At 34.1% G+C, this 19,257-nt stretch overlaps 4 protein-coding genes across 4 annotated transcripts; all 4 read left to right on the forward strand.

Annotated features, from left to right (window-relative positions):
- Positions 1-6,076: 6,076 nt before the first annotated feature.
- LOC120153976 lies at positions 6,077-6,666 on the forward strand. The gene is made up of 2 exons (XM_039165834.1): positions 6,077-6,263; positions 6,355-6,666. Exons 1-2 carry the CDS (start codon positions 6,110-6,112, stop codon positions 6,546-6,548), a joined length of 348 nt encoding a protein of 115 aa, XP_039021765.1. The 5' UTR covers positions 6,077-6,109; the 3' UTR covers positions 6,549-6,666.
- Positions 6,667-8,859: 2,193 nt separating this feature from the next.
- LOC120153652 (pentatricopeptide repeat-containing protein At5g14770, mitochondrial-like) lies at positions 8,860-11,899 on the forward strand. The gene is given in 2 exon segments (XM_039165561.1): positions 8,860-10,464; positions 10,467-11,899. Coding segments are annotated over 2 exon segments (2,847 nt in total). The 5' UTR covers positions 8,860-9,035; the 3' UTR covers positions 11,885-11,899.
- Positions 11,900-13,445: 1,546 nt separating this feature from the next.
- On the forward strand, positions 13,446-15,672 carry LOC120153922 (benzyl alcohol O-benzoyltransferase-like). Its single transcript, XM_039165781.1, has 2 exons — positions 13,446-13,981; positions 14,709-15,672. The coding sequence occupies exons 1-2, from the start codon at positions 13,526-13,528 to the stop codon at positions 15,588-15,590; spliced, it is 1,338 nt and encodes a 445-aa protein (XP_039021712.1). The 5' UTR covers positions 13,446-13,525; the 3' UTR covers positions 15,591-15,672.
- Positions 15,673-17,669: 1,997 nt separating this feature from the next.
- Positions 17,670-18,266, forward strand: LOC120154093 (cytochrome P450 89A2-like). The gene has a single exon (XM_039165925.1). It carries the CDS (start codon positions 17,670-17,672, stop codon positions 18,264-18,266), a length of 597 nt encoding a protein of 198 aa, XP_039021856.1.
- The last annotated feature ends 991 nt before the right edge of the window (positions 18,267-19,257 follow it).

A 19,257-nucleotide genomic window follows, 5' to 3' on the forward strand; every position in this document is an offset into this window, starting at 1 on the left:
ATTCTTCTTCTGCATTACTTCAACCAAAAGACAAATACTAACTTCACATGCTAAATAGTTTAGCAGTATTGGCAGCAATCGAATGAATTTAATAAGAAATCTAAGTGAAATGGTTAATCTATTATTGAAATTACCAGTAAACTTATCATCAATTTCAATATGAAAAACCTAAAATAATGCAAAAATTTCAAAATAAAAATAATTAAAAAAACTAACCCTCGGAGGTTGATTTTCCATTTCTGAATGATTGTGAGGGATTTCTGACCGTGAATGGTTGTGAGGGATTTCTGACCGTGAATAGTTGTGAGGGATTTCGCCGGCGATAGGGACGGAAATCTTCGGAGATGAGGACAAATTTCGCCATAGAGAGTGAGAGATGGAGATGGGACTGAGTGTTGTGATTTTAGGTTTGAGGTTATGAGTTGCGATTACTGTGGACGGTTCAGTTTCCGATATATTAAGAAAAAAATTCGTGTTTGGAATTTGAAAAAAAAATGCGCGTTAATACAAATGGCGCTATGTAAATCGCATTACGATTTACGTATTCGCATTGCGATTTACGTATTCGCATTGTGATTTATGTATTCGCATTGCGATTTACGTATTCGCATTGCGATTTTCCTAATTCGCATTGCGATTTACTTAATCGCGTTGCGATTTACGTATTCGCATTGCGAATTATGAAAATCGCAACGCGAATACGTAAATCGCAATGCGAATTAGGAAAATTGCATTGTGATAGTCAGTATCGCATTGCGATTTTCCAAATTCGCATTGCGATTTACTTATTCGCATTGCGAATTGGAAAAATCGCAACGCGAAATTGGAAAATCGCATTGCGATAGTCATAATCGCGTTGTGAATCTGGAAACTGATTTGCGATAATGGAGATCGCGTTGCGAATTAGCGATCGCATTGCGATTTTGTTGGTAATTTTGGCAAATCCAAAAAAAGTTGATTAAAATCGTATATTATATGGGATTTTTGGTCTCTGAGGTTATTTTCTCTTTTAAAAATATATATAACAGAATGGTTAAAACATAACCACACAAATAATTAAGTGACTAAATACATAGTATACTCATTTATTTATTTTTCTGCTTATCGATTAGCTTGTAATATCAAATATAACTAAAAGTTTATTTAGGATTAAAAGTTTTAAAGTAATATAAATATGAAGAAAAATACAAGAATTATTTGCACAAGTTCAGATAGAATTTAGCTGAGGCATGAATCCTTGAATTTGAAAAGAGTTTATGTTTTATTGTTGGTAGGGAAAGATTATAGGATAAATCCTCTTCAATCACATTATTTAAGATCTTAACTAATAAAAATCACCTATTTCATATATTTTAATATTACCAATAAAATAAGATTAAAAATGAAGTAAATGATTTTAATAGATATAATAAGACCATAATTGATCATAGAAAAGGATTCATGATATAAATTTTCTTTTGATAGGTGTGGTGTATTAATATCATGGCATCCACTTATTTACTTGTGAAGATCAACCTAACATCTATTGCACCATGTAAGAGGTGAAATAATATACCACTTTTTATGAGAATTGATTGAATCCTAAACGTTGAGTCCAATGACTTAACAATAAGTGGTAAGCCATTGCAACACATCAGCTCTTCGTACCTTGATCATGGGGTCTTGAGGATGATGATTTCTGAAGAGAAAAACCCATTACCACAGTAATACACCAGAGACAAGAACAATATCGGGCTAACCTACACCGGTTTCGAGTCCGCACCGTTCACTCAAAACACAACCATCCATGGTCTAGGATTGTCCCAATAACAACCATTCCATCTTACCATATTTTTTTTATCATTCTAATACTCAAAACAACTTCTCATTAGATATCAAACTTTATACTACTCAACGTTTGATTTGATTATTCAAACGGCATAGACCATAAGGAAATTGCGTATATTGATGCTATTTCAAAAGAAAAGTAAATGGAGCTGAGAACATGATTTATTGATACAGAAACGCATACAAAGGTGTGGATACATTATTTTGCTATACCTCAATTTAATGTCTTTTTTACTGGCTAGAATGCACTGCAATCTACACCAATATTTTTAAGACCTTACATCAATGTGAAGCACAATTTACATCTCAAATCAAAACAGAAACAACTACCAACGCCGTCACTGAACATTGAAACTTAATTGACACATTACCAAAGTGCAATCTTCAGAATACCTCCAAGCTCAACCGAACAAAAGATTACAATAATTTCCAAACATTAACATCAAAACGAATGACAAAAACACTCAAATATCATTGTTCCACCCGTACATAATCTATTCTTCTTATATTTTATTATACTCTACCCATGCAAGTCCAATATTCTTCACATCAAAGTAATCTAGAACTACATAAAAGTTATATGTTACAACTATCTTTTATATCTTTCGATTTATACATATCTAATACTCTAGGCTACTTTATGTTATCTTCGTTCCAAACATCATATAAAAATGATAATATATTAATTTTAAAATATTTATCATTTTTTTATTATTATCAATATTTAATATCATGTAGTGATATTCTATTCTAATCTTTTTGAAGTCTATGTCATCGGAAACACAGACCTATACCATTATATTAAAAAAACTACCCCTATTAAAATTAAATTAATAAATATAATCTTTCCCACACCTCCCATCCCATGCCAACCACAACTCCAATTCTGAAATTTGACTTTCAGAGCAGAAATCTTACCTAATATCTTCGTAACATAATAGGTAGATTTGAACCCGAAAATGAATTGCATACTTCGTCCCCAATGCTCCTCTATTTCAGAATCTGCGTTCAAATTCACCAAATACATCTTCCGAATCAAAACAGGTAACCGGTCAAACAATTGTAACCAAATCAGCAACTGATAGTCAAGACCCAGTTTTTCTCTTCAGCATCTAAAAGTGCGACTTTTAGAGTTTACTTAGACTGCGAGGTAAGGAAAGAGAGTGAACGCCAAGTGATTAAGAAAGAGGCTAGGTTTTTGTTTTTGTTTTTGTTGATATTGTTGATAAGAGTAGGGGCTAGGGTTTGAAATGTGATATTTATACGAAAAAGGTTATAAGAACAAGTGCAATTATAATTTTAAATAGAATAAAGTATAAAATCACACAAATAATTGGGCGACTAAAAACATAGTTTACCAATTTATTTATTTTATTTTTTATTCTGCTTATCGATTAACTTGTAATAACAAGTATAACTAAAAGTTTTAAATTAATATAATTATAAAGAAAAATACAAGAATTATTTGCATAAATTCAAATAGAGTTGAGCTGAGGCATGAATCCATGGATTTGAAAAGCTTTTAAAGCTTTATTGTTGGTAGGGAAAAGATTATATGATAAATTTTTCTCAATCACATTATTTATGGTCTTAACAGATAAAAATTATTTATTTTATCATCTTTTAATATTATCAATAAATTAATATATTATATTTTTTACCAACAATCAATTGGTCTAGTAGAATAAGACACTAGGTCCCTTAAACAAAGTCAGGGGTTCAAATCCTAACATTTGCAAATAGAACAAACTAAATTGGGAAAGTCGCCCTCTCCCCTGCAATACCCGAATTGAATTAATCAATCAATAGATCAATACCAATGATTAATTCAAAATAAATAATAATACTTTTTAATTAATTTAAATGTGATTACAAGAGGTAGTATTTGTTTGAAAAATTCCTAACCCATTTGACAATGAATTCTCAAACACTCCTAATATCCAATATGCTCGAACTTGAGATCTCTAGGTTAACAATTATTCCTTTAACCAGTGTAACAATTTGATTCGTGCATCAATAAAATAACATTAAAAATGAAACGAATGGTTTTCTTATAGATGCTATAAGACCATAGTTGATATAATAGAAAGGGATTCATGATATAAATTTTCTTCTGGCAGGTTAATATCATGGTATCCACTTATTTAGTTGTGAATATCAACCCAACATTTCTTGCACCACGTAAGAGGTGAAATAATATACCACTTTTATGAGAATTGATTCCTAAACGTCGACTCCAAATACGTAACGATAAGTGGTAAGCCATTGCAACACATTAGCTCTTCTTACCATAAGCATGGGATCTTGAGGCTGATGATTTCTGAAGAGAAAATTCCATTACCACAGTCATATACGGGAGATTCGAGCAATACCAGACCGATCTGCACCGGTTTTGAGTCCGCATCGTTCACCCGAAACAGAACAATCCATGATCTAGGACTGTCGCAATATTAACCATTCACGTGTTTTTATCATTCCAATACTCAAAACTTCTCGTTAGATATCAAACTTTATACTCCATAACGTTTGATTTGATTATTCAAATGTCATAGACCATAAAGAAATTGTGTAAATTCAGGAACATTTACAAATATGAATGTATTCATATTTACAGGCTAGAATGCACTGTATTGTACAACAATATTTTTAAGACCTTACACTCATGTGAAGCACAATTTCCATCTCAAATCAAAATAGAAACAGACCAAAACTTCATCAACCCATTGCCAAGTTCCAACACCTCCCAATTCAACCATTAAAAAAATTACAAACATTTTCAAACATCACCATCAAAACGATGATAAAATCACTCATATATCATTGTTTAATCCATCCATAGTCTATTCCTCTCATTTTCTATTATATTCTGTCCATACATCATATATTACCCTTCAACCGACTAAGATTATCCTATTTATTGAGACATGACTTCTCATTCTGGATGTTGAGACCATCTTTCAATCTATTCATCTATTATTATTATTTTATTACCATTTTCTATTATCTTCATTCTAAACATATCTATTCTGTTAATTATATTTGTTTTAGACATCGTAAAATGAATATTATAACTAATTTTACAATATTTATCATTTTTTATTATTAAAACTATTTGATATTATTGTTCTAATATTTTTCTAAATTTGTGAGATCTATGTCTTCAGAAACACACACCCATATCATTATATTAAAAAGATTAAAACTATTAAATACTAATTTAACAAATAAAATCTTTCCCACACCTCCAATTCCACAACAACCACACCTCCTATTCTGAAATTTGACTTTCAAATCAGAAATCTTATCTAATATCTTCGTAACATAAAAGGTAGATTTGAACTTGAAAACGAATTGCATACCTAATCTCCAATGCTCTTTTATTTCAGAATCTGCGTTCAAAATCATCAAAGACATCTTCTGCATCAAAACAGGTTATCGGGCAACAATTGTAGCCAAATCAGCAACTGATAGTCAAGACCCAATTTTTTCTTCAGCATCTAAAAGTGCGACTTTTTAGAGTTTACTTGAATGCAAGGGAAGGAAAGAGACTGAAAGTGAAGTGAACGGAGGCTAGGAATTTATTTTGTTGTAGCAGTAGGGTTTAAATGTGATATTTATACGAAAGGTTAGTATAAACTACACGGATGACCATTAACTTATTGTATATTTTTATTTTGATCATCTTATTTTGATTTGATCAATTAACCCATCAAACTATTTAAATGTTTTAATTACTTATTTTCTGTTAACTTTTAATGGAGGAGATTATGTTACAGTTAAAAAACTTAGTATAATTTCATATTTGGTTTTCAATATTTATATATTCTATCAGTTTGATCATAATTTAATTTAATCAAAATAAATTTGATTCTCAATTGGATGTTGACACATGTCACTACTTGATTAGAGGATATGTTCTTAATTTTTATTTATTTAGTAAAAGATTTTTTCATCCAATAAGGTGGTAATTATATTCAAAGTGATAATTAGACAATTAAACACATAATTTACCATAATTATAATTAAAACCAATTATTATAAAATACGATAAAATTGATAATAGAAATAAATCATTTAATAATTTTTTTTATTATAAAATAACGTTTTGTTAAGCCCTGTTCTTAGGCCGAGCTAAGCCATTAGACCCAAAGCAAAGCCCATCGCATACAGAATTTGATATTATCACTATTGCCCCTTTGCACGATAAATACAGAGAATCCCCACAATGCAGAGTCCACGAAACAAAGAATTCAAAATTTGAATTTGAACCGGAGATTCGAGCATGGCAAGAACATCCACCAACATGAGGGGCTTTTACAGGCAGAAGAAGAAGAACCACACCACCACCGCTACGGGATGCATCACCAAATCAAAATCAACCAAAACCCCATCTTTTGTTTCCGATATCACCCAAACTCCAGCCCTCCATACCAGAGGTCATTTTCCCTTTTTTCTTTCTTTTGTTCTAATCGGAATGTTTATTCATTAAAACTGAATACTATTGTTTTTGCTTTTCAATGGGAGCAGATGATTTCTGTGACGAGGAACGAGCCTTGAGGGAATTTGATATGAACATGGCATATGGACCGTGCCTTGGGATAACGCGGCTGGCTCGTTGGGAAAGAGCTCAGAGGTTGGGGCTGGACCCTCCTAAAGAAATCCATTGCCTTTTGAAAGGTGGGGATGTGAAGCTAGAGTGTTTCCTTGATGGTCGTGTTTAGTTAGTTTAGTAGTGCTGCATTTTGCTCAACTTGGAATCGATGTACAGCCTCTGGCTGTTCTTGTTCTTGGATGTTTTCTGACTCTCTTTTTTTTATCAAGGATCTGGAAAGTTAATAAGTTGGAGTTTGCCTTGGATTATAATATATTGAAATGATATTTTTTTATCATGTTATTTAGATTTAGGCATGGAATACTTAATATGATCAAACAATTTGTAATTTATAATCCAGTTCTACTGGTATTGAACCTTGCTTTAAATTGTGATTTTTTTTATTGAAACAACTGTCGTTAGATAATGGTAATGATATTATCCGAGACCCTGATCGCAATATCTCTAATAATTACAATAACATCCGTTGTGTACAAAATTATAATTAACACAACAAAAGATACGACCGCAATTGTAATTAGAAATTTTAGTAAAAATGTATGTATTCAATCGCAACTTTCAAAACAGAATCTTGCTCGCTTCAGCTGAAGTTAATCCGTCCCTCGCTGCTGAAACTGTTGTCCTACTCAATACCTTCGCGCGATGGAGGCTTAGTGGGTGCGTTTGAAGGCTTCCTGAAAGAGATTTAGAGTTCGCCAAATTGATTTTGGGGAAGATTTGAGAAATTATTGTAAAATTGATTTCTTTTAAGTTGAAATATTAAAGAAGTACGCCATATATTAATTTTATATAAATTATAATTAAAGTTTAAGAGTAGTTTTGGGGTTAAAGCATTAGATTATAAGAAGTTTATCCATTTGTGTTTGTGTTTACGTATTAAATTGATAATCTTTTTTTAAAAAATTAAATTTATTAAATAATAAAATTCAATCTTAATTATAAAATAAGTGTTCAAACTATAGCGTTTTTCACAAATATGTGCATAAACTTATTTTTGAATGATCTGGGTACCTAACATTACAAACATTACCATTTTAGGTGTCTGGTTGTAAACACCGTTAATTTTCTCCGTTAATTATGTCATATTTTGGTAATTTTAAAAATTTTATTTAAAATTTTAAAAAATATATATATATTTTTAAAAATTTTGAAATATCCCAAAAACTTTGAAAACCCTCATTTCAACTCATAAGCACATGTTGACTACCGCCTTTTGCCGTCGACGAAACTCCATCCGACCTCACCTCTCCCAACAATCAATAACCCTATGAAACTACGATCAATTGACGTTTTGTATCCCGTAAACCCTAGGATGAAAAATCATGACTCCACGCGAACCCGACGTCCAATTGGTGACAACTAAGATAACGTATGACTAAGAAGATAGCAGTGACTATATTGGTGACGATGGTCATGACCAACAATGGCGACATCAATGAGTTAAGGTTATGAATTTGATTTTTTATATAATTTAAGAGAAATTAAGAGTTTTTAAAAAAATAAATATAATATATATTTTAATTTTTTAAAAAAATTAAAATTAGCGTAGATGTGACACGTGTCACTTAACGAAGAGAATTAACTGCAATTACGGTTCAGACACCTAAAGTAAAAACGTTTGTAACATTATATACATAAATTATTTAAAAAAAATTGGTCACCTATTTATGAAAAAAGTATAACAAAGATTAAATATGTTATTATATAAAATGATGTAATTATTACATTAATGATTTTAATTTTGATCGATAATTTATTTAATTTTTTGAATAGTATAGTTTAATTAAAATTAAAATCAAATTTATGATTTAATTTATAAAATTTGTTGTCTAGGTTAAAATACAATCTATCACATAATTTAGTAGATTATAGAGTAAGAGGCTTTTTGTTTACTTCAGAATAATTAAACGCTGAATAATTCAAATACTGAATAATTCATAGACTTTGAATGGTTTGACTCTGAATGTGACATGATGTTTGATAACTGGTTCTGAATGATTCAAAATGTACTTCTGTGCTGAATTATTCAACACTGTTTTACTGAATCAGTCAACACTGAATCATTCAGAGATACGAAATAAACACGATTCAACATTCAACGTTAAATAATTCTATTAAGAGACAAACAAACACATGAATTTACCTAAAAAATTTCCCCCAAAATGTGAAACGACAGCGGTAGTTCATCTTCCTTTTACTGAAGTTTCAACCATCGACACCGAAGAGAAGCACTCTTCGATTTTCATTGTCTGCTCAGTTTCAGTTCCAAGAAGCAACCACTTTTCTCAAACCTCCATTAGTTTTTTCATATGCCAAATAGAATCCAAAAGATTCAAGTTATGCTAAATATTTCAGTTCCTATAAAAAATCGCCTTTTCCCTTCCATTTTCTCTCAAGATCTTCCACTTTCTTCTCACCCAAACACCCTTCACCCCTTCACCCCTCCACCACCCCACCACCCTTGTCTACAAAAACCCTTTCCAATCCAATAATCCCCACAGCCAAGACCCATCTTTACGCCTCATTTTTCTGCACTCTAATTCAATTGTACTTAACCCGTGGAAGATATTCACATGCCAAGGAGACATTTTTGAACATGAGGAAACATGGTGTTATTCCCGTTTTGTTCCTGTGGAATCGCCTTATCTATAGTTTCAATGCCTCTGGCTTGGTTTCTGAGGTAATGCTACTTTACTCTGAGATGATAGCCTGTGGGGTTTTGCCTAATGTTTTCACTGTAAATATTTTGGTTCATTCTTTTGTCAAAGTTGGTAATTTGAGCATTTCCTTGGAGTTGCTTAGAAGTTTTGGTGCCAAGAACATTGTTGACACTGTTACTTATAATACTTTGATTTGGGGTTTTTGCGAGCAAGGTTTGGCTCATCATGGTTTCGTTTTTTTGTCTGAAATGGTCAAAAAAGGTATAGCTTTTGATGCTTGTTCCTGCAATATAATTGTGAAGGGATTTTGTGGAATTGGATTGGTTAGATATGGAGAGTGGGTTATGTATAATTTGACCACCGGTGGGATTTGTAAGGATGTTATAGGGTTCAACATATTGATTGATGTATATTGTAAGAGTGGAGATATGAATTATGCAGTCGATTTGATGGATAGGATGAGAATGGAAGGTTTGGTTCCTGATATCATTAGTTATAATACTTTGATAAATGGATTTTGTAAAAGAGGTGATTTCTTTATGGCTAAAACTTTAATACATGAGATTTTGGAGTCTCGTAGGAAGAGTGACTTTAAGATTTTGGGTAGTAATGGTAATCAAAAGGAGATAGATAACGGTGTGGTATTGGAACCGAACATTATTACGCACACCACGCTTATAAGTGCCTATTGTAAGCAAGAAGGGCTTGAAGGAGCACTTTCTCTGTATGAAGAAATGGTTGCTAATGGGATTTTGCCTGATGTTATTACTTATAGTTCAATCATAAATGGCCTCTGCAAGCATGGGAAGTTAGCTGAAGCGAAAATGCTTATGATGGAGATGGAGAAGATGGGTGTGGATCCCAATCATGTCTCGTATGCTACTCTTATCCACAGTTTCTTCAAAGAAGGGAATTCTATGGATACTTTTTCCCTTCAAAGTCTCATGGTTGTTCGTGGCATTGTCTTTGACGTTGTTGTGTACACTATACTGATGGATGGACTTTTTAAGGCTGGGAAGCCAAAAGAGGCAGAAAGCATTTTTATTACTCTTTTAAAGCACAAATTGGTGCCTAATCCGATCACCTATTCAGCTTTGATTGATGGTCGTTGCAAATTGGGAAATATAACTGGTGCGGAATCTGCATTGGAAGAAATGAAGGAAAAAAATGTTGTTCCTAATGTCGTGACTTATTCTTCTATCATAAACAGCTATGTCAGGAAAGGAATGCTTGATGATGCTTTTAACATTATGGGGAAGATGGTAGGCGAAAATATCTTACCAAATGTATATATTTATGCTGCACTAATTGATGGATATTTCAAGGCAGGTAAAGAAACAGTCGCTCTTGATCTCTATAACGAAATGAATTAATAGGGTTAGAGGAAAACACTTTTGTACTAGATGCTTTTGTGAACAACTTGAAAAGATCTGGAAGGATGTGTGAAGCGGTTGAATTAGCTAAAGATATGATGTCTAGGGGTTTGTCACTTGATCATGTAAACTATGCATCTTTGATGGATGGTTTTTTCAAAGAGGGAAAGGAGTCGGCTGCTCTTACCTTGGCCCAGGAAATGACAGAGAAAAATATACCGTTTGATGTTGTTGCATACAATGTCTTAATTAATGGTCTTTTGAAGGTTGGTAAATACGAGGCACAATCTGTTTATGCCAGGATGAGAGAGTTGGATCTGTCCCCGGACCTCATTACATGCAACACGATGATTAACGCATACTGTAAAGAGAGTAAGTTTGCACATGCGTTAAAACTCTGGGATGACATGCAAAATTGTGGGTTAAAGCCAAATTACATCACTTGTAACATTCTCATCAGAGGTCTTTGTAAAGCTGGTGAAATTGATAAAGCTATGAATGTATTGAATGAGATGCGGATTTTAGGCCTTTCACCTACCATTGCCATTCACAGATTTCTGCTTGATGCATCCTCAAGGAATGGAAGGGCCGATGACATTCTGCTAATGCATGAACATCTTGTTTCTGCAGGGCTTGAACTTAACCAGGCAGTTTTCAACACTCTCATCACCGTCTTATGCAGACTAGGGATGACACTGAAAGCTGTTTCTGTTTTAGAAGATATGACAAGAAGAGGCTTTTCAGCTGACACAGTAACTTACAATGCGCTTATACATGGATATTGCACAGGCAGCCATGTAAAGAAGGCTTTTGCTGTATATTCTCAGATGTTACCGAATGGAGTTACACCAAATATTGTCACTTACAATATCCTTCTGAACGGTCTCTCGACTGCTGGTTTGATGAAAGAAGCAGATGAATTATTTCACTTAATGAAGGAAAAAGGTTTGAATCCTAATGCTTCAACATATGATACATTGATATCTGGGCATGGTAAGATTGGAAATAATAGGGAATCCGTGAAAGTTTATTGTGAAATGATTGCCAAAGGATTTGTTCCAACAACTGGCACCTACAACGTGCTTATCAATGGTTTTTCTAAGGTAGAAAAAATGGTCCAAGCTCGAGAGCTTCTTAAGGAGATGCAATTAAGGGGATCGTCGCCTAATTCCTCGACTTATGACATACTAATCTCTGGTTGGTGTGACCTCTCTAATCAGCCAGAGCTGGACAGGGCCTCCAAAGTGTCGTGCCTAGCTGAGGTGAAAAAATTACTTTCGGAAATGAATGATAAACGGCTTATACCAAGTGAAACTACGGTTTACAATATCAATCGTCTCTTTGCAAAGAGACGAAAGAAATTTGGTGCTCAGCAATTTTCGAAGGGACTATTCAAGAGGAACAACATATAAGGAATAAATGGAACATAAAAAGAGAAGGACTCCAACACGAATAGCCGACCTTGCTGATTTCATTAGCTCTTCCTTGGGAAACCGGGCTTCACTTCTTTGTGCATGGTATGTTCTCACGGCATTCATAATGGCATTTAGATGCTTCCATACTGATAAAGCAGTGATGCTGGCGATGAAAGCTATTCTTAATTTCTTTAACTGTGAAAATGCAGCATGTAGGCTATAAGAATCAAGAAGGATTAAACCAAAGTCATGGATGCATGCATTTTGTTTAATTAAACCTTTCCTACATTCTTCACAGTTGATTTCCATTTGAACAGATTGTGATGAGAAGAGCAAAGCATTGGCGGTCTGTTTCAGGTTCAGGCAATCAGGGTTCAGAAGTAAGATTCCAATGCTTCATTTTTCTGATGCATTAGCAGAGATGACATTCCTTTGGAGAACAGCACCAATCTTCAGTAATAAGCATGCACGCAATTAGTGACACTTTGGCCTCTGTTAGCATTGCCATTGCCACAATTGCTAATGTGGCATATTGTATGATACTTCGGAGAACAGCACCGAATCTCCTCGTTGAGCATTGTTGTTGCCCCACAACTTGGGGTTCAAAATTGTATTTTATTGAAAATGAAAATAATTACAGTGTTTTTACTTTTACTGAGGTTATATCTTCGCTCCACTCTCCTCTCCTCTCCTCTTTAATTCATTCCAGCATATTATACATATAAAACAAAACATCTTTACCAAGTTGTATTAGGTTAAAAAATAATTATGATTAAAGTTTCCTACTTTTGAGATTGTATTAGATTCGTCACTATATAGTATTTAAAGTATTCAAATGTAAAATTATTTTAAAAGTTAATTGCATTATACACCCTTAAATTATAATTGTTATTTTGAATCGATATTTATACTTTAAAACACTTTATCTCTAAAATATCACATTTATTCTAAATTGATCTTTAAACTTTTGAACATTTCAATTCCATCCTCAAACTATCCATATCTCCTATTAAAAAATTATAATTTTCATATAAACACTAATGTGTATTATGTAATAATATGATACGGCATAAACAATCATTAAGGTTGGGTTTAAATAAAATAATGATTTAACTTTGAAACCTAGAAAAGACTAGAGACAAATTGAGAGAACAAAAAAGGAACCCTTCAGTTTCATTCTAAATAATGATTACGAGGAATATGATACAACATTAATTGTCATTTATATCACATCATATTACAACATAATACACTTCAGTGTTTACATAATAGTCCATATATTTTTTTAATGATTTTACTAACATGGGATGCGATTAGCATATATAGTAGCTTAGGGATGAAATTAAAATGTCCAAAAATTTAGAAACCAATTTTGATTTTGAGATAAAATTAGAATGGTTAAAACTTTATGGATCAATTTAAGATGAGTCTCGTTATTTAGGGATGTTTAGTGGAGTTGACCCTTATTCATTAAAAATATTAAAATATGCATTCTCGTAGCAGAATCATAAATATTAAAATATGCATTCTCATACCAGATGGATAAGGTAGGGTTCTTGGTTTGAATGCAAATTTCTGGTAACCTTAAAAAAGTCCCCATCTGATTTAGCCAATTCAACCACCATCAAGATTTGTGCCATGGCACTGCTGCCACTGCCACTCGCTTCTCCGGTGTTCACCGTCCGTCGGCACAAACCAGAGCTTGTCGTCCCAGCTAGGCCGACCCCTCGTGAGTGTCTATTGCTCTCGGACATCGATAACCAACAAGGTCTCCGGTACCAAATGCCCGGTGTCCATTTTTATCGCCAAAACCCCTCCATGGAAGGCAAGGACCCTGCTCAGGTTATAAGGAAAGCACTCGCTCAAGCTCTGGTCTTTTATTATCCATTTGCAGGGAGGCTAAGGGAAGCACCAAACGGCAAGCTTATGGTGGATTGTAATGCACAAGGTGTGCTGTTTATCGAAGCCGATGTCGATGTTACGTTCGAGGATTTTGGTGGTGCAATTTGTCCACCATTTCCATGTTTTGAGGAGCTTCTTTATGATGTTCCTGGCTCCAGTGGGCTTGTAAATTGCCCATTGCTGCTAATCCAGGTAATTTGTTTTCTAATTGTAGTCTCCAATTTTAAGCAAGTTATCTAAAGAAAACAATGCCTTACTTTTATTAGCTATTAAGAAGATTGAAAGAATTGTTATTGGTAGGACAAAGTTTTATTAGCCATCCAATAGGCTTCCTCTCTCATTTCATCATCTCCATTATTTTCTTTTTCAGTCGTGGTCGCGTTTTCGATCATTTTGAGTTTACCGTGATTGTGGCCGTCGCGAGCACTATTACGGCCGTTACGGGTGCTATTGCGGGTGTAGCACATAACTCGGACGGCACCGATGTTTTCGGACCTTGATTTGAAACCCTGCTTGCATTATTAAGAAATATTCTAATCTCCACAAAGAATACTTTACAGTTGTTTTCGTTTTTAGGATAAACTACTTGTAGAGCTACTGAACTATAGGGAATGTTCTGTTTTAACTACTGAAAAAAAAACTAGTCAATTAGGTCAATAACTATTAATATATTTTCAATCAAGTCACTGGACGATAGTTTTTTAAAGTAATTAATGACGTGATAGTTCAATAGATTTATATAGTTATACATTTGATCCTTGTTTCACCACTGAAACAAGTTTACAATCGGGTTGTCCCTTTGTGTTGGTATAGTCTTCATCCGCACAATTAACACTGGAGTTGCAGTTATTCATTACGTAAGAAATAAATATTTAGAAAATAATGTTCAGTCACCTTTGATTTTTTATTTTTTTTATAGGTAACAAGACTCAAATGTGGTGGTTTCATTTTTGCTCACCGAGTGAATCATACCATTGTCGATGCTATGGGCGTATCTCAGTTGATGCATGCCATGACAGAGATTGCTCAAGGTGCACTTACTCCTTCAATCCCACCAGTTTGGGAAAGACACCTTCTTAGTGCTCGAGACCCACCGGTCATAACTTGCGTGCAGCATGCCTACGGTGATGCTCCGTCCGTCGACGCCAACTGCGACAATGTCTTTTCAATCGATGGCCTTGTTCATCGCTCACTTTTTTTCGGACCAACTCATATTTCAGCTCTTTGGAGATTTATCCCCGACAACGTTCGGTGTTCGACGTTCGATATCTTAACTGCATGCTTATGGCGTTGTCGAACGAGAGCCTTTCGATATAACCCCGACCAAGACATTCGCGTCATCCTCATAGTTAACGCTCGATCCAAGTTTAACCCGCCCTTGCCATTAGGATATTACGGGAATGCAATCGGATACGCAGCGGCTCTAACAACCGCGGGAAAGCTATGTCGAAATCCAGTAGAATATGCAGTGAAATTAGTGAAAGAAGCAAAGGCAACGATAACCGAGGAATATATGAAATCAATGATCGATTTGCTGGTGATTAAAGATGGACCAACGCTCTGCCCTCCATTGTGGTTAGTATCAGATTTAAGACGAGCCAGAATAGAAGAGGTGGATTTTGGATGGGGCAAGGAAGCTCACATGGCGCCGGCCATAATGTCGGAGTTTTTGAACTTTTATATACCCTACAGAGATGGGGTTTTGGTGCCAGTTTCATTAGCGGCTCCGGTGATGGAAATCTTTGTTAAGGAGCTGGATGGCTTGTTGAACTTCAAGGACGAGGCAGACAGTGTTTGCTGAATTTTTATGACAAACGTGAATTTGAAATGATCAGAACTTGTGTTCAGAAATGTTTTCCCACAAATCTCGATTGCATTATACCGATGACCAGACCTTTTCCTATAGGTCTCGAGTGTATTATGCCAGTTATTTATTATATTTGCTTCATTGGGCAATGACCAATCCTTTTCCTACACGACTTAATTGTAGTGTACTGCTTGGCTTTACTAATATTTTCTAAATTAACTACGAATATACAATATTAATTGATCGACTAATCTAGATCAGGTTTTACAAAGATTCAATATGAGGTGACCCTCCCAACTCAGCTTGCTTCATTCATAATTTTCAGGGTTCGAACCCCTGACATTAATTAAGAAATCTAGTGTCTCATCCAACTAAATCAACGGATTGTATCTCCCATATGTACAAAAAATAAGAGTAAATTACATTGATGGTCCTTATTGTTTTTAGTTTGCCTTATTTGATCATTGGTATTGAAAAATTTCGCTTTTTTGTGATTTTACTTTCGATTTGTTGTAGTCACTGAACATTTAAATCCCTTTAATTTGATGACGTAACATATTAATAAAATATTTAAACTTTAATGTGACCCATCAATTTTAGTCAAAATACTAATTTGACCTAGAATTTTAGATAGAATATTAATTTAATCCTTGAAATTTTGCTAAAATATCAATTTGACCCTTGAATCTGATGAAAGTCCCCCACTATCGGCCATTGCTCACCATCAATTGTTGCTACTAGTTATCATTGATCATCGTCGTCGATGTTTGTTGGACTCCTAAAATTTCTAGTACACTTATTTTTAATTGTCTGAATATGGATTTTGTATTCATTTTATCAAAAAAAATTCTAACTTCACAAATCTAATCTAGGACTCTTTAATTCTTTTAAAAATAAACCATAATAATATATTTATCACTTTATTCTTTTAAAAATTAAAAAACAAGATTCTAACTCTATATCGTAATATGTTTATATTATAGTGATAATAATTTAATTTATGTAAATATTGATAAATTGTATGTAATTTTTATTTTCATTTCCCCTATATTTTATGTGTTGTATAAGGTAATTGTACTCACTCCTGATTCATAAAACCTTCAATCACGCTTGCCGAAAATTAGGTAATTTAACTAATTTGAGGACCTCACTCTCGTGATGTGTAGGGACCTATCGTCACTAGAACACAACTTTAATAATTATTAATAACTAAGGAAAATTCTAGAATACATGTCGTTGTAATTCACCACTAATTTTATAGAGTAAAATTTACAAATGGTCATTAAACTATGTCAATATTATCTTTTTGAACATTTAACTTTTAAAAGCTACATAATGAATATTAAATTTTAATTTTATTACCAAATGGGCACAAAACCATTAAGAAATATCTCATTTGACCATTCAATTATAACTAAAAAATTAATTTTACTCTTAATTTTAATTGAAATAATTCTTAGAAGTTTCGTTGAATTGAAAATAAATTCCATTCTTGGGCAACCACCTATGTCTCCTTTTAAAGCCATTGCCCCACGTTAAGGTCCTTCTTCTGTCCCTTCGTGAAAGATATGGTCCTCTTTATACCCTGTATATAGGCTCAAAGCCCTTAATCGCTATTGCAAGTCATTCCCTTGCTCGCCAAGCCTTGATTTCTAACGCCGCCATCTTCGCTGACCGTCCCCAAGCGACGGCCACGGACAAATTCCTCAGCTGTGATCAACACAACATCAGCTCGGCATTCTACTGTCCTACATGGCTCCGCCTCCGCCGTAATCTTACTTCCAACATCATTACTTCTTCACCGATTACAACCTTCGCATGTGCCCGTAAATGGGTCTTGGATTCACTCATCGACCGTCTTAAGTCTAACGAATATCATCATCACATTGAAGTAAGGGAGCATCTACAACATGCACTCTTCAGTTTGTTTTCTTTCATTTGCTTTGGCGAGAAGCTTGAAGACAAGAAAATTGAAGAAATCAAGAACACGCTGCGACGCTTGCAGTCGAGTTTTGATCGATTCAAACTACTCAATCTATTTCCTATTTGGGGGAAGTTCTTCTTCCGCAGGCGATGGGAAGAGCTTCGTCGGCTTCGGCGATATCAGGAGAAAGTATTGGTCCCTTTGATAAGAGCCTGAAAGGCAATGAGCGAAAAAAACATGAAAGTGATGAACATGGTGTGGAGCCTGTCGTCCCCTACGTCCACACATTGTTTGATGTACACCTTATAGAGGAAAAGAGAAAGCTTGAAGAACAAGAAATCGTGACATTGTGCTCTGAGTTCTTCACTGCCGGCACTGATACTACCTCCACAGCTCTAGAATTGATAATGGCTAATTTGGTGAAGCACCCACAAATTCAACACAAGTTATTCGAGGAAATCAAAGGAATTATCTCAGAAGGAGAAGTGGAGATTAAGGATGAACATTTGGGTATGACGCCATATCTTAGAGCTGTTATCTTAGAAAGTTTAAGGCTTCATCCTCCGACCCATTTCTTAATCCCACGTTGTGTAACCAAGGATGTTGTTCTGGGTGGATTTTTGGTGCCAAAGAACACCGTTGTAATGTTTGTCGAATCGGAAATGGGTCAGAGTCGGGACGTATGGGAAAATCCGATGGAATTCGACCCCGATGGATTCATGAGCGACAGTGATGGAAGAAAATAAATTGATTTTAGTGGAACGAAAGAGATTAAGATGATGCCATTTGGGGTAGGGACAAGGATGTGTCCAGCATATAGACTTGCAATGCTTCATTTGGAGTACTTGTTGGCAAACTTAATCTGTCATTTCAAATTTGAGTGTGGAAATGAAGACATGATTTGACCGAGAAACATGAATTCACGACCGTCATGCAGAATCCTTTGCAGGTGCAATTCATTCCTTGATTATGACTCCACCGAATTTTTTAAGCTTTAATTTTGGTATTTGCGGTTTCTTTTATATTTCATATTGAGATGTTTTTATACTATGGAAATGAAAGGTTTATTATTGAAAATTTCTAATATCAATATGAATTAATCTTTAACCAATAAATCTGTAAAATAAGAAAATTAAAAAGAGGAGTTTAAAATAATTAAGTAAACTAAATAAAGAAAATAAAACTAAAGTAAAAACAATAGAAATAAGAAAGAATAAATGTAGAAATTTAATTAAGATAAGAGATAACATCTAGCTTCGTTTCGCCTCAATCTATCTCGATCACTGAAATAGATTTTATTTCGGATGCTTGCTGGTTACAACCTACATAGACCAACTCTTGTAACTTAGTCTTCTCTCTATTGAACTAATTTCCAAAGTCAATCCTTGAAAATTAGCCCTTGTTTGAATTAATATCAACTATCGATATTAACACCAATGTTGGTTTAGGAACTAGAAAAGCCAGCGCTCAGATTATGGTGTCTTTATGAAAATCGAACCCTATCTTAATTTCCTTTAGCAGACCGCCGCTAAATTTGTTTTTAAGAAATTGAATTTGCTACAAGCCGACTCTCCTCCCCAACTATAGATCACTACGTCGATCAAACTAATGTGCTCTATACACTCCTTGGATTGAAGATATTGAGATGTTGAAGAAAGGTCGTTTCCCTCTCTTTGTTTGCAGAGAAAATCAAGAAAGAAATATGAAGATGTTACATACCTTTTCAATTCTCATGAG

Source organism: Hibiscus syriacus, unplaced genomic scaffold (assembly GCF_006381635.1).
Source record: "Hibiscus syriacus cultivar Baekdansim isolate YM2019G1 unplaced genomic scaffold, ASM638163v2 tig00111105_pilon, whole genome shotgun sequence".
Lineage (NCBI taxonomy): Eukaryota > Viridiplantae > Streptophyta > Magnoliopsida > Malvales > Malvaceae > Hibiscus > Hibiscus syriacus.